This window comes from Colobus angolensis, unplaced genomic scaffold, assembly GCF_000951035.1.
Source record: "Colobus angolensis palliatus isolate OR3802 unplaced genomic scaffold, Cang.pa_1.0 Scaffold137, whole genome shotgun sequence".
Classification (NCBI taxonomy): Eukaryota; Metazoa; Chordata; class Mammalia; order Primates; family Cercopithecidae; genus Colobus; species Colobus angolensis.
Genome location: NW_012114455.1, coordinates 1,862,756 through 1,877,920, shown reverse-complemented (window position 1 = coordinate 1,877,920; position 15,165 = coordinate 1,862,756). Strand labels below are relative to the sequence as shown.

General features: G+C 39.6%; 1 protein-coding gene across 2 annotated transcripts in view; it reads right to left on the bottom strand.

Moving 5' to 3' along the window:
* Positions 1-15,165, bottom strand: part of FAM118B (family with sequence similarity 118, member B) — a 50,531-nt gene that overhangs the window by 15,403 nt on the left and 19,963 nt on the right. Inside the window, exons 3-5 of one of the 2 annotated variants that reach the window (XM_011934634.1) lie at positions 13,439-13,576; positions 11,780-11,872; positions 6,778-7,030 (exon numbers count right to left, since the gene is read on the bottom strand). In XM_011934634.1, coding sequence (XP_011790024.1) covers positions 6,778-7,030; positions 11,780-11,865 — 339 coding nt within the window. In that variant the 5' untranslated portion in view covers positions 11,866-11,872; positions 13,439-13,576. The remainder of the gene's footprint in view (positions 1-6,777; positions 7,031-11,779; positions 11,873-13,438; positions 13,577-15,165) is intronic. The other variant, XM_011934633.1, reaches the window with a different exon arrangement.

Genomic DNA, 15,165 nt, shown 5'->3' with positions numbered 1-15,165 from the left:
AAAAAAAAAAAAAAAAAAGAAAATAGTGTTTTGACTTCCGCAATGTGTATAAACAATACCTATTCAAAAAAACAATATTAAATTTAAAATCAAAGAATACAGTCACCTCCTTGGTTTTCTTAATAAGAACCCTGTGTTTTATAACTTTTGTACTCTGACTCACAGACACACATTATCAATACATTATATATAGAAATACACATATATGTGTGTGTGTGTATGTGTGTGTGTGTGTGTGTGTGTGTGTGTGTATATATATATATATATTTTTTTTTTTTTTTTTTGAGATAGAGTCTCGCTCTGTCGCCCAGGCTGGAGTGCAGTGGCGTGGTCTTGGCTCACTGCAACCTCTGCCTCCTGGGTTCAAGCAATTCCCCTGCCTCAGCTTCCCGAGGAGCTGGGACTACAGGTGCCTGCCACCACGCCTGGCTAACTTTTTGTGTTTTTAGTAGAGACAGGTTTCACCATGTTGGCCAGGCTGGTCTTGAACTTCTGACCTCGTGATCCACCCACCTCGGCCTCCCAAAGTGTTAGGATTACAGGCGTGAGCCACCGCGCCCGGCAAATCCATACTATATTTTAACACCAGTTTTATTATTACACACACAGATAAAAAGGCCTGGGTATACAATCACGTAATCATGGGTATGAAACATCTTTTCTTGCTTCTGAGAAAAAGAATACAAAAGGTTAAAACCTGGGGGAAAAAAATCCAAGTCACTCATTTTAGTTAAATCTTTTAGTCCTATTTAAGTTATTAAATCCTACATATCAACATAGGAAGGAAATATGCTTTTGTAACTGCACTGATTTCCTCAGACGCAAAACAGAAGTTTGTCTCTTTTGAGACAAGGTCTCGCTCTGTCACCGAGCTGGAGTACAGTGGCAAGAACATGGCTCACTGCAGCCTCGACCTGCCTCAGTCTCCCAAGTGGCTAGGACTACAGGTGCACACCACCATGCCTACTACTTTTTAAATTTTTTTGTACAGATGGGGTCTCACTATGTTTCCCAAGCTGTTCTCAAACTTCTGGCCTCAAGTGATCCTCTTGCCTCAGCCTCCTGTGTAGGTGGGGCCACAGGCGTGCACCACCACACTAGGCTAATTTGAAAATTTTTGTAGAGGTAGGGGGTCCTGCTTTGTTGCATAGCTGGAAAGTTTTTTTCTCTTAAAGCAGATGACCCTAGAACTAAACTTCCCACCAGTGGCCTTTATAAGCAAAGACAAAGGAATGAAAACATAAACAGGGAGGCTCAGTAGTCAAAAGGAAATGCCAAACTCCCACACAACTTCTAAGGACCTTTTCCCATTCATCTAAAACAGTGACCTTCATTTCCTTCTACCCTGAAACTTAGTAAAAACAAGAAACAAAAAATTGGCGTGGTAGCTCAAGCCTGTAATCTCAGTTTTTGGGAAGCTGAAACAGAAAGATCACTTGAGCCCAGAAGTTCAACACTAGCCTGGACAACACAGGGAGACTCCATCTCTATTTTAAAAAAAGAAAAAAAAAAAAACTACACAAAAAACCCTGTTTTCTCCCACAGGGTTGTTAACATTTCTAGTGCATCAACTATGTGCCAGACATTTTATATACATTATCTCACCTATTCTTCACAAAGCGACACAAGGAAGTAATATCCCGGTTTCACGGGTGCAAAAACAGATGTTGACAAGGGATTTGTGCAGGGTTCCAGTGCATGTAAGTGACAGAGTCTGATTATAAAACCCAAGCTCTTTGCAGTGAATCTGTAACGTCACTTCCCTGGTATACGTTAAACTGGCTCAGTAGATGGGCCTGTTAACCCTGCCATAGTACTGCTGAGTTGATACTGATAGATTTGATTTTTTTCTAATATGGACATTTCCAAACACACACAAAAGTTAGAAGAGTACATACAAAACAAAACTGCAATACTCCTATCTCACCTAAAAAATATTACTTCCTTAATATTAGTGTTCAAATTTCCCCTAAATATATCAATTTTATTATTAAGTTGTAATAGCTCTTTATATATTCTGGATACTAGGTTTTTGTCAAATATGATCTACAAATATTTTCCTCCATTCTGTGGGTTTTTTCATTTTTTTTCTTTTTTAGAGACGGGGGTACCACTGTGTTGCCCAGGCTGAGGTACAATGACATGATCATAGCTGACTGCAGCCTCGAACTCCTGGGATCAAATGATCCTCCTACCTTAGCCTCCCAAGTAGTTGGGATTACAGGAGCAAGCCACTGTGCCTGGCTCTCTTTTCACTTTCTTGATGACAACCATTACAGCATGTTTCAAATTCTCATCATGTCCAATTTATCTACTTTTCTTCTGTTGCTTGTGCTTTCAGTGTCTGATCTAAGAATCCTTTGCCATGCTGCCTTGAATTACATGGCTTTGTAGTAAGCTTTGAAATAAAAAAAATTTGAGTCTCCCTACTTTGTTATTTTTCAAGACTGTCTTGGCTACTCTAGGTCCTTTGTAATTCCATGTGAAGTTTTAATTTTTTTTTTTTTTTTTTTTTTTTAGAGACAGGGTCTTACTATGTTGCCCAGGCTAGAGTGCAGTGGCTATTCAAAGACACAATCCCACTACTGATCAGCATAGTTTTGACCTGCTCCATTTCCAATCTGTGTTGGTTCACCCCTCCTTAGGCAACCCAGTGGTCCCCTCCTCCTGAGAGCCCAGAACTCCTGGGCTCAAGCCCTCCAGCAGTCCTCCTGCCTCAGCCTCCCAAGTAGCTGGGACTACAGGTGCATGCTATGGTGCCTGGCTCCATATGAATTTTAAATCAGTTTGTCAATTTCTACAAAATCAGCAGCTGGGATCCTAATAGGGATTGTGCTTAATCTGTAGACCAATTTGCAGAGTATTCTATCTTAATAATATTAAGTCTTCTGATTCATGAACATGGCATGTCTTTCCATTTATTTAGATCTTCTTTCATTTCTTTCAATGTTTTGTAGTTTTCAAAGAGTAAGTTCTGCACTTATTTATTTATTGAGATGGAGTTTCACTCTTGTTGCCCAGGCTGGAGTGCAGGGGTGAGATCTCGGCTCACTGCAACCTCCGCCTCCAAGGTTCAAGTGATTATCCTGCCTCTGCCTCCCGAGTAGCTGGGACTATAGGCGCCGGCCACCATGCTCAGCTAATTTTTGTATTTTTAGTACAGATGGGGTTTCACCATGTTGGCCAGGCTAGTCTCAAACTCCTGATTTCAGGTGATCCTACCCGCCTCAGCCTCCCAAAGTCTGGGACTACAGGCCTGAGCCACTGCACCCGGACTTCTGCACTTCTTCTGTTAAATTTATTCCTAGTTATTTTATTGTTTTTGATGTTAAGTGGAAGAATTTTTAATATTTCATTTGAGTACTGTTCACTGCAATTGTATAACAGTATTATTTTTTAATATATTGATCCTGGATTCTCCAACCTTGCTGAACTCGTTAGTTCTAATAGAGGATAACCTAGGATTCTCTATAGACAAGACCATGTCATCTGCAAACAGAGGCAGTTTACTTCTTCCTTTCCGATATGGATTCCTTTGATTTATTTTTCTTGCTTAATTGCCCGGTCTAGAACATCCAGCACTACGTTGGACAGGAGTGGAGTGGGAAAACAGCCTCATCTTGTTGCTGATCTTAGTGGAAAAAATCCAGTCTTTCACCATTAAATATGCTATCTGTGAGTTTTTCACATATGGTCTTTACCACGTTGAGGTAGTTTCCTTCTATTGTTTGCTATTATTCCTTCATTTGTAGAGTGTTGTTTTTTTTTTTAATCATGAAAGAGTGTTACATTTTGCTAACATGTTTTTTCTGCACCTACTGAGAAAACCATGTGGTTTTGTCTTTTATTCTATTGACATGATATATTATATTGATGTGCAGTGTTTTTGTTTTGTTTTGTTTTTGAGACGGAGTCTTGCTCTGTCGTCCACGCTGGAGTGCAGTGGTGTGATCTTGGCTCACTGCAGCTCCTGCCTCCTGGGTTCCAGCAATTCTCCTGCTTCAGCCTCCTGGATAGCTGGGATTACAGTCATGTACCACCATGCCCAGCTAATTTTTATATTTTTAGTAGAGACAGGGTTTTGCCATGTTGGTCAGGCTGCTCCTGAACTCCTAACCTCAAGTGATCCGCCCACCTCGGCCTCCCAAAGTGCTAGGATTACAGGTGTGAGCCACCGCGCCTGGCCTGATATGCAGATGTTAAACCAACCTTTCATTCCCCAGAAGACTCTGACTTCCTCATGGGTACTGCATTCAGTCTGGTTGTATTTTGTTTTTTGTTGAGGATTTTTGTGTCCATGTTCCTAAGAGATCCTGGTTGGTATGCAGTTTTCTTTCTTTTTTTTTTTTAAGAGGCAGACAGGGTCTTGCTCTGTCACCAAGACTGGAGTGCAGTAGCACGATTATAGCTCAATGGAGTCTTGAACTCCAGGGCTCAAGTGATGCTTATGCCTCATCCTTCCAAAGTGTTGGGCTTACAGGCGTGAACCACTGTGTTTAGTCATTTTCATTTCTTCTGATGTCTTTTGTTTGGTTTTGTTATCAGGATAATACTGGCCTCATACAATGAGTTGGAAGTACTCCCTCCTACTCTATTTTTTAGAGTAGTTTGGGAAGAATTTCCTCTAGCCCTGTCAAGCAATAATCTACTTTCTGTTCTATGGATTTACCTGTTCTGGACCTTTTATACGAATGGAATCATACAATATATGTCCTTTTGTGTCTGGCTTCTTTTACTTAATGTTTTCAAGGTTCATCCATGTTGTTGTATGGATCAGTACTTCATTCCTTTTTATGGCCAATTAACATTGTATGGACGGACGTTTTGTTTATCCATTCATGAGCTAGACATTTGTTTCCACTATTTTGGCTGCTATGAATAATGTTGCTATGAACATGAGTGTACAGTTGTTGCATGAATATGCTTTCCATTCGCTTGGGTATATACTTATGAGTGCGACTGCTGAGTCACGGAATCACTGTTTAACTTTTTGAGGAACTGTCAATCTGTTTTCCAAAGCAACTGCATCACGTTACATTCCCACAAGGGTTCCAATTTCTCCACATCTTTAATAACGCTCATTAATGTCTTCTTGATTCTAGTCATCCCAGCGGGTGTGAAATGGTACCTTGTTGTGGTTTTGATTTGTATTTTCCTAATGACTAATGATGCTGAACATCTTTTCGTGTACACTTATTGGCCATTTGTGTATCTTCTTTGGAGAAATGTCTATTCAACTACATTGTTATTTTAAAATTGAATTATTAGCCTTTATTAAGTTACAATAGTTTTTTATAGATTCTGGATATTATACCCCTAACAGATATGTGATTTCCTAACATTTTCTCATTCTGGGAGTTGTCTTTTCACTTTTTTTTTTCTTTTAGCAGAGACAGGGTCTCACTATGTTGTCCAGGCTGGTCTTGAACTCATGGCCTCAAGCAGTTCTCCTGCCTTGGCCTCCTAAAGTTCTGGGGATTATAGGCATGAGCCACCATCCCCAGCTCACTTTCTTGACAGTGTCCTTTCAGCCTAACAGTTTTTAAACTTTGGAGAAGTCCAGTTTATCTATATATATTTTTTACTTTGGTTTTTTGCGTTTTTGGTGTCATGTCTAAAAAACCACTGCCAGATTCAGTCACGAAATTTTAAATCTGTATTTTCTTCTAAGAGTTTTACAGTTTTAGATATCATATTTAGGTCTTTGATCCATTTTTAATTTTTGTAAACGGTATGAGGTGGAGATTCCATGAACGCTTTAAAACCCCATTAATTCCTTTTTTTTTTTTTTTTTTTGAGATGGAGTCTTCCTCTATCGCCCAGGCTGGAGAGCAGTGGTGCGATCTCAAATCAGTGCAACCTCCACCTCCTGGGTTCAAGCCATTCTCCTGCCTCAGCCTCCTGAGCAGCTGGGATTACAGGCGCCTGCCACCACACCATGCCTGGCCCTAGAAGCCTGATTTTTAAGAAATTTCAGGCTGGGCGCAGTGGCTCATGCCTATAATCCCAGCACTTTGTGAGGCTGAGGCAGGCAGATCACTTGAGGTCAGGGGTTCGAGACCAGCCTGACCAACATGGCAAAACCCTATCTATACTAAAAATACAAAAATTAGCTGGGCATGGTGGCACATGCCTGTAATCCCAGCTACTCAGGAGGCTGAGACAGGAGAATCGCTTGAATCCAGAAGGCAGATGCTGCAGTGAGCTGAGATCGAACCACTGAACTGAACTTCAGCCTGGGTGACAGAGGTAGACTCTGTAAAAAAAAAAAAAAAAAAAAAAATCAGACAAAGCAAGACAGAGAGTCCTTTTATCCAACTCAGTTTGGTAAAATAAGGTGCAATTCCTTATAAATATTTTGAGTTATTACCTCTAAAAAGAACATTAAAAACTGGTTTTATTTCATCTATAAAATGACAAAATTATCTCCAGTCTTTGTGGGATTCCATACAAGGCATGGATGCCACAGAACACAGCTTTTATAGTAGTGATGCAGAAAAAAATAAATTCAAAACACAGCGGTCATTTGCACATATAAAGTCCTCAACATCATTTCTCTCTCAGAGACACACAGTGAAATGGGGTTAAGATAATTACCCTGAATAGGGTCCATAAATAGACACTGTGCAGAAGAGCCCAATGTTATGGAAACTTACAAGCTGTAAATGAATATCCCTGCTACACTTGGCATGCTAGTTGTGACAGCCAAATCATGCTAGTTATGATAGTCAAATTTTAGGAAATTCCAAATACTGTGGCACATATGAAGGTACTCACCGGAGAGAGCTTCTGGATAAGGTCATGGGCAACATGGACAAGGTTCTTGTCTTCATGGAGACATTTCTGAAACTTTTTGCTCTCCTCATCTTCTAAAAGATCAAAATCAATGGCAGCATCCAGTAAGGCCTGAATTAACCCCTTCCAGGATTTGAGGGCTGGAACCTGAGGCGCAACTGCAGCACTAATGCCTGTTCCAATCACTAGCACAAGTTCCCGAGGCTTCTTAGTTTTTAAGCTTGGAAGCAGCTTCCTATAAAAGCAAAACAAATGAGAGGACTGGAATATCCCATAGATATGAGGCACACAGAAAGACTGACTGTCTGACTAAGGTTATAGTTTTTAGCTAACTTTTATAGTTGCAAAGAAGATCAATAGCGGTTTTTGACACTTTTCCAAAGCAGTTTAAAGAAAACAACCCGAATATTATATCAGTGCTTGCTGAAAAGCCAGTCATAAACCTATTTTAGGAATCCCAAAACCAATGTTAAAATCAGTTTTCTCCTTCTTAGTCCTCTCAACCTAAGAAATTCCACTAACATTAGGAAAAGATCCAAATAGATTACAGCTCAGCTGAGTTCTGCCAACTAAATTACATTTTAAACCAATATTAAATTTCAAAAGAAGACGTTTGATTTGTACTCTAGAAAAAGAGAAAAGAACCCCAGGACAAATTAAGTTCCTATTATTGAGAAATGTAAAACACAAGGGGAAAGAAAGGCAATAAAAAATTTAACTCCGAATTTTATAAACATTAACCTCAGGCAAAAAAAGAAAGTGGCCAATAGAATTCTAAAAACACAGGAGCCCTACATATATAAATAAAGACATTAACTATTCAAGGGACATGACAAAAAGTGAAAAACATTCCTTTCTTACCATGATAAGCAGAGACAGACTTCTCTGTTCTGAGGCCCATATGTGAGATAGCATGGGTGCTAGTTTTTGTTTTTGTTCCCCTCTTTCATTCTGGAGACTATCCCCGGAAATATGTTCCTTCACTTTAATTTTTGCTGTGGTATGTTCCCCTCCCCTGAAAACGGATTCTCCCCAACCTTTTTGTCTAAATAATAAAATGGAGAGGATCAGCATTTTGGCATAACCCAACAAAGGAATAGCACTTTCAAGCCTTGGGAAGCCTAGTTTTGGGGACACAGCCTCTAAAATTGCTTTCCCTATCCTGAGCTTCTGCATTTAGTCATTCAACAAATATGAAAAACCGAGGCCGGGTGCAGTGGCTCACACCTGTAATCCCAGCACTTTGGGGGGCCGAGGTGGGTGGATTACTTGAGGTCAGGAGTTCAAGACCAGCCTGGCCAACATGGTGAAACTCTGTGTCTACTAAAAATACAAAAATTAGCTGGGTCTGGTGGCGCACACCTGTAGTCCCAGCTACTCGGGAGGCTGAGGCAGGAAAGAAAAACCTGTATGTACCAGACAGTACAGGAGTCACCAGTGATGTATCCAGGAACAAAATAGATTCCCTGATCTTGAAAGGTCAGTCTACTAGAAAAGACATTAATAATAGATGTTAGAAGCAAATGATGAAAAATGCGTTTCAGTTCAGAGCAATCAAGATAGTGAAGCATACACAAATCCACATACACAAATATACATGCACACAGAAAATTTCTAGGATTCACAAGATCTATAAATAGTGGTTAAATTGAGGATGGGACGAAAAAGGACTTTTTACTTTTCATTTTATACTGTTGTACTGTATTTTTTAAAATATATAACATATAGATTCGAACTATAATTCTTCCTAATCAAGATTTTCAATTCGGCTAACTGTAGTGGTTCACGCCTTTAATCTCAGCACTTTAGGAGGCTGAGCTTGAGTCCAGGAGTTCGAGATCAGCCTAGGCAACTTAGTGAGACCCCATCTCTACCAAAAAAAAAAAGAGAAAAGAAAAAGAGAATTAGGCACGTCTGTAGTCCCCGTTAAGCGGGAGGCTAAGTTCACGGGGGGATCACTTGAGCTCAGGAGGTGGAGGTTATAGTGAGCTGTGTTTGTGCCACTGCACTCCAGCCTGGGTGACAGAACAAGACCCTGTCTCAAAAAAAAAAAAAATTCCAGTTAAAAACAAAACATTTAACAATTGTGTTTTATTACCAGTTCTTTGTAAACCACTAAATAACAGTTACTTTTTTTTTTTTTTTAGCAGCAGGTATACATACCTAAAAAGTAGGCTAGGTAAAGATGACAGCAGACAACAGAGGTCAAAGGGCAACAGAATTTTACAAGTTGTAATGCAAAGGCTGATTCCCTTGGTAGAATTTTGGGAATGTTCACATACATCTGAAGGCAGAGGGACTGGTGGGGCTAAAACAGGAGAATCGGTTACAAGCCTTTAAGAGTTGCGACTTTAAGCAGACTAGGGGTTTCCTGCCTGCAGAGGTTGACCAGAGGACTATATCTGAGAATACTGCACGCAGCTGAAGGTGGGGATTAAGTAAAAGTCTGTGTATAAAACATAAGATTTCCCCCAACTCTCTTTCCCCAGAGACAGCTTTTCAGACTCTAGAAATCAACCCTGTACCTGCATCCCTATCCCCCATCCAGGGAGGAAATGAGGAGGATTCCTCTTTCAGGAAAATGGCCAGTATGAGATGAAAAACCTGCAGATTCTGACAGGTGGGAATTCCATAACTCTACGTAGAGTCTGGGACCAAGCTCCTTACGTTACGTACACACAGATTCTCCAATTGGCTTTTTTTTTTCTTTTTTGAGATGGAATCTCACGATCTTGGCTCACTGCAACCTCCGCCTCCTGGGTTCAAGTGATTCTTTTGCCTCAGCAACCTGAGTAGCTGGGATTACAGACACGCACCACCATGCCCAGCTGATTTTTGTATTTTTAGCAGAGACGGGGTTTCACCAGGTTAGCCAGGATGGTCTCAAACTCCTGACCTCAAGTGATCTGCCCACCTTGGCCTTCCAAAGTGGTGGAATTACAGGCGTGAGCCACCACGCCCGGCCTCTTCCATTGGCTTTTTAGTGTTTTCTCTTAAAAATGGACAAACAAGGGTCACTTCACATTTGAGGAAAGCCCCCGACACAACAGTTATACCAAACAAACTAGCAGTTAGAGAGAAATTTGAAGGACACAAGAGATAGTATGGGAAGGAGAAAAAAAATTTTAAAAGGAAACAATGACATCCTCACATAGATTTTTAAAAAATTGTCCAGGTGAGGTAGCTCATGCCTGTCATCCCAGCACTTTGAGAGGCCGAGGCAGGTGGATCACTTAAGGTCAGGAGTTCAAGATCAGCCTGGCCAACATAGTGAAACGCTGTCTTTATTAAAAAAATAAATAAAATAAAAATTAATCGGGTGTGGTAGTGCACGTTTGCAATCCCAGCTACTCGGGAGGCTGAGGCAGGAGAATTGCTTGAACCTGGGAGGCAGAAGTTGCAGTGAGCTGAGACTGCACCATTGCACTCCAGCCTGGGCAACAGAGTGAGACTCCATCTCAAAAAAAAAAAAAAAAAAAAGCATCTATGAAACATAAACAGAGTGCTATGAAAAATGAACAAACAGAAAGACTTCATAAATTAAAAATATAGCAACAGAAATGTTTAAATCCACAAGATAAAACGGAGAACCTCCAAGAAAGCAAAATTTTAAAACACGAAATGAGGAAAAAAAATCAAGAAACACATAAGAAAATTAGAGACTTAATACAAGAAGTCCAATATCTGAATAATAAGAGTTTAAAAAAAATACGGGATAAAACATTGTAATGCAAAGTATCAAAAAAGTAATACAAGTCAACTTCTCCAAAGTGAAGGTACTAGTTGCCAGCTTTAAAGAGCTGCCCCGTGTCCAGATTCATATGAGAAGACACATCACTGTGAAATTTCAGGTTACTGAGAATAAAATAATGATCCTTATAAGTTTCTAATGAACAACAACAACAACAAAAACAAAAAACAAAACAGGGAAAGAGGTCATATAATACAAAGGATTGGGAATCAGAACAGAGTGGCTATTTTGGCAGGAATACTTAGATGTTAGCAGAGAATGCATGAGAGATACCAAAGATTCTATACTCAGTCAAACCATCAAATGAATAAGTGTATGATAAAGACATTTTCAAATACGTCCAAAAAATTTTCTCCTCTGGGTCCTTACTTAGGAGGCTATGCAAGGATATGCTTCAGGAAAATGAAAGAGTGCACCAAAAAAGAAGACATGAGATTCAGCAAACAGAGAATCAATACAGGAGAGATGTAAAGGAAACCATCAGGACGATGGGAAAGGGAAATAGCAAGTATCAGCAATGCAACAGAGGCCTGGAAAACAAGTGTCCAGAGTGGCCTAGCGTCCAGAGGGAAGAATCCATGACACGAACTAGCAAGTTATCGGTGTGTTTCAGTATAGCTAGGAGATTTATTCATCTGTCAGAGCATGTGAGAATACAATGAAAGCAAACAAACAAAAAAGACAGTCTTTAACGACATAAGCGAAAAAAATGGGGAAGAAAGGAAATACAGTCGTCACGCATTAGGCTCAGCTACGAATACTATTTATACAGTCATAATAAATGTAAATATTAAAGGTGGATTGAACCAAACACTGTGATATAAACATACAAGAACATGGGCAGTGTGTGTGGAGTGGCAATACAGGGGGAGGAGTCATGAGGGCAAAGCAGTCCTTATATTCCATACTCGGAAATCAATAAAACTGAAAAACTAAAAAGCAGCAATATATACAGTATTTTAAAACATGGATGTCAACATTAGAAGAAACAGATAAAGTTGAAAGTAATTATCTCTGAAGAAAGGTGGACTCTGAAATACTGATTTTAAAAACTATGTACCTATATTGCCTTGATAAAAAATAAAAATAAAATCCAAAATAAAAATAATTTTTAGTATGAAGGTCAATACTGATTAGTGAAAACAACTGACATAAAAGGTGTAAGTTGGCTACTTTTCTTTCTCTCCCACTAATGGTAATTTACTCTGCTCTCTGATTCCCTTTCTTGTTTACCTGGGCTTTTTGGTGGGGGGTGCGCCATCACTGAAGAATCCAAAAATCTTGTCTATATCAGAGGCCTGGCTCCCTGTAGAAGCCATCCAGTTTCTAAAATAGATTAAACACCATGGACCACAATTAGATCTGTAAAATATACCATTCAAAATAGCACATACATTAAACAGTTTTAAAAAGCTGTATACCCTTAAAGGTGCTTTGGAGGTACCCCCTACTTAACAGAAATTTGTTAATTAATGAACATTCCAAACAAGGAACTACATTAAATTAGTCTAAAAGACTATTTGGTGTTTCATACTACCATCTTGCTTCTTTCTGAAGGCCTGCCCCCAAGTTCCCACCAAAAACTGTGTCAACTCATGTCAATTACTGGCCCTCACTTTGTAGAACTTGAGAAAAACCAGTTATTCTCCCACAAGATGGGTTTGCAGAAGACTCGGGATAAAAACCACCCATAGATAAGTGTATTAATAGCCCCCAATTATCCATTTACTCTCAGCTGAAGAAATTACTGAGTCAAGAATAGGACAATCAATACTAATTTGCTGAATGACATTCTCTGTTGTTGGACAATGGTGACCTCGTAGCCAGTGGGCCATGTCTCTCTAACTGAACATGAAGTGGACTTTAAATCAAGCCACTGTGATAACTGGTAAAGATATTATCAAGCAGATGTATAAAAAATGGCCAATTATGTTCGGGTGCTGGAATAACTGGCAAAAGTAGGTAATTACCACAGATTAGAATGAATACCATAGGCTGGGCGCGGTGGCTCAAGCCTGTAATCCCAGCACTTTGGGAGGCTGAGACGGGCGGATCACGAGGTCAGGAGATCGAGACCATCCTGGCTAACACGGTGAAACCCCGTCTCTACTAAAAAATACAAAAAACTAGCCAGGCGAGGTGGCGGGCGCCTGTAGTCCCAGCTACTCGGGAGGCTGAGGCAGGAGAATGGTGTGAACCCGGGAGGCGGAGCTTGCAGTGAGCTGAGATCCGGCCACTGCACTCGAGCCTGGGCGACAGAGTGAGACTCCGTCTCAAAAAAAAAAAAAAAAAAAAAGAATGAATACCATAAAGTTCTAACTGCTCAAACTTTAGCAAACTAGTTAAATCTAAAGGCTGTGAATTTAAAAATAGCAGTAGTATTTTAAATACACACACAATATAGAAGATAATACATACTACCACCATTTGGGGTGTTTTTAGTACATGCCATTGCCAACATATAGAACTGAATTACTAATAATTACTGGAAGTTTACGGTTTTATTAGAAAGTCCTTTTCTTTTCTTTTTTTGAGACTGCATCTTGCTCTGTTGTCCAGGCTCCAGTACAGTGGTGCCATCTTGGCTCACTGCAGTCTCGGCTTCCTGGGCTCAAGCCATCAACCCACCTCAGCTTCTCCAGTACCTGGGACTACAGGCATGTGCTACCACATCTGGTGAAATTTTGTATTGTTTGTAGAGAGGGAGTTCTGCCATGCTGCCCAGCTGGTCTCTAACTCCGGAGTTCAAGTAATCTTCCAGCCTTGGCCTCCCAAAATGTTGGGGTTACCGGCATGAGCCACTGCACCCGGCCCAAAAACGCCTTTTTCTTTATTAAAACATTAAGTTTCTCAATTAATTTTTTGTGGTAAACAGAAGGCTCACTTCCTCACCCCACAGTCCATCACACATAGCGGAATTCTTCTTTAATATCATAATCATAAGGAAAATAGAAACAATAAAATCACAGCAGTGAGTTAGGAAGTAGATCATGTTTCTAGTCAAATCTTTTGATTCTGTTGATGAGAAAGCTGGAGCTCAGGAGAAGACGGATGAGTCACTAATCTCAGTAAATCCTGCCTTAACTCAACCATGTGGGTTTTTTCCTTTCTTTTTTTTTTTTTTTGAGATGGAGTTTCGCTCTTGTTGCCCAGTCTGGAGTGCAGTGGCGCAACCTCGGCTCACTGCAACCTCTGCCTCCCGGCAGTTGCTCCCTTCAAGCGATTCTCCTGCCTCAGCCTCCCAAGTAGCTGGGATTACAGGCATGTGCCACTACGCCCGGCTAATTTAGTATTTTTTGTAGAGACAGGGTTTCTCCATCTTGATCAGGCTGGTCTCGAACTCCTGACCTCAGGTGATGTGCCCGCCTCAGCCTCCCAAAGTGCTGGGATTACCGGCGTGAGCCACCACGCCCAGCCGGGATGTTTGTTAAAAGTATGTATGTTCTTGAAAATAAAGTTAATTAATTTTTAAAAAAAGTTTGTTTCTAGGCTCTACTCCAAAATTACAGAATGAGATTCTCCAGAATCTTCAGAATCTTCCTTCAAATAGGAAACACCTAAATAAGAAGCAAACTTAATTTTTCTACAATGCAACAATTTTGTTAATATAGGATGCACATGAGGTATACCATTAAGCCATCTTTCCTTAAGTGTAATAACTTATTACAGTCTAACGACTTCCCAGTTTGCTTATACCAATAGCCAGGTTTTGACTGTCCTTAAAATATTTTTATGAAGTTTTAATTCATGTGAATCACTTCCGATTCTAAAAGTCAACGCTCTAGAATGGTAAACTAGGGATAGAATGTGTTTACTTCTTCCACACACATGACAACCCATCTGTTTGGGGATATACATATATATATACACACACATAAAAAATACATACATATAAAATACATATATATAATACATATATATTATACATATATGTTATACATATATATATATTTAAGTACACAAGGAAAAAATTTGGTGCTTAAGTTCTTTCCTTAAATATGGTTCTACAAACCCATCAGCTAAACAGATTACATCCAAGTAAAAACACTATATTGAGAGAGATGGAAGTAAAATGTAGAGGGAATAATGCTTATTAAGTTTTAAAGATGGATATCTTCGGAATTCAATGCTCAATTCAGTTACTAAACCAGTTTACAAGCTCTTAACTACATGCCATGGACTATTTATAAAGATTAACTCACTAATCTGCAAAACATTATGAGGCACTATTGTTACCTTATTTTACAGATGAGAAAACTGAGGCACAGAAAGATCGGGTACGTGGTAGTACCAGTATTCAAACCATGGCAACTCTGCCTCCCAAGTCCAAGTTCTTAACTACACCATTTCCTAAACAGGAAATGCTCATTGGAATATTTCAGATTTCAGATTTTTTGGATTAGGGATGCTCAACCGTTAAGTATAATGCAAATATTCCCCAAAAAACCCAGAAATCCAAAACACTTCTTTCTGGTCACAAGCATTTCAGATAAGGAATAATTAACCTGTATTAACTTTTCAGCCTTAAAAAAAAAAAACAAAAAAACAAAACAACTTAAAAGTCCAAAACTATCAACAAAGGAAGTGCCTGCATTCTAGAAAGCAGATTTACCTGAAAC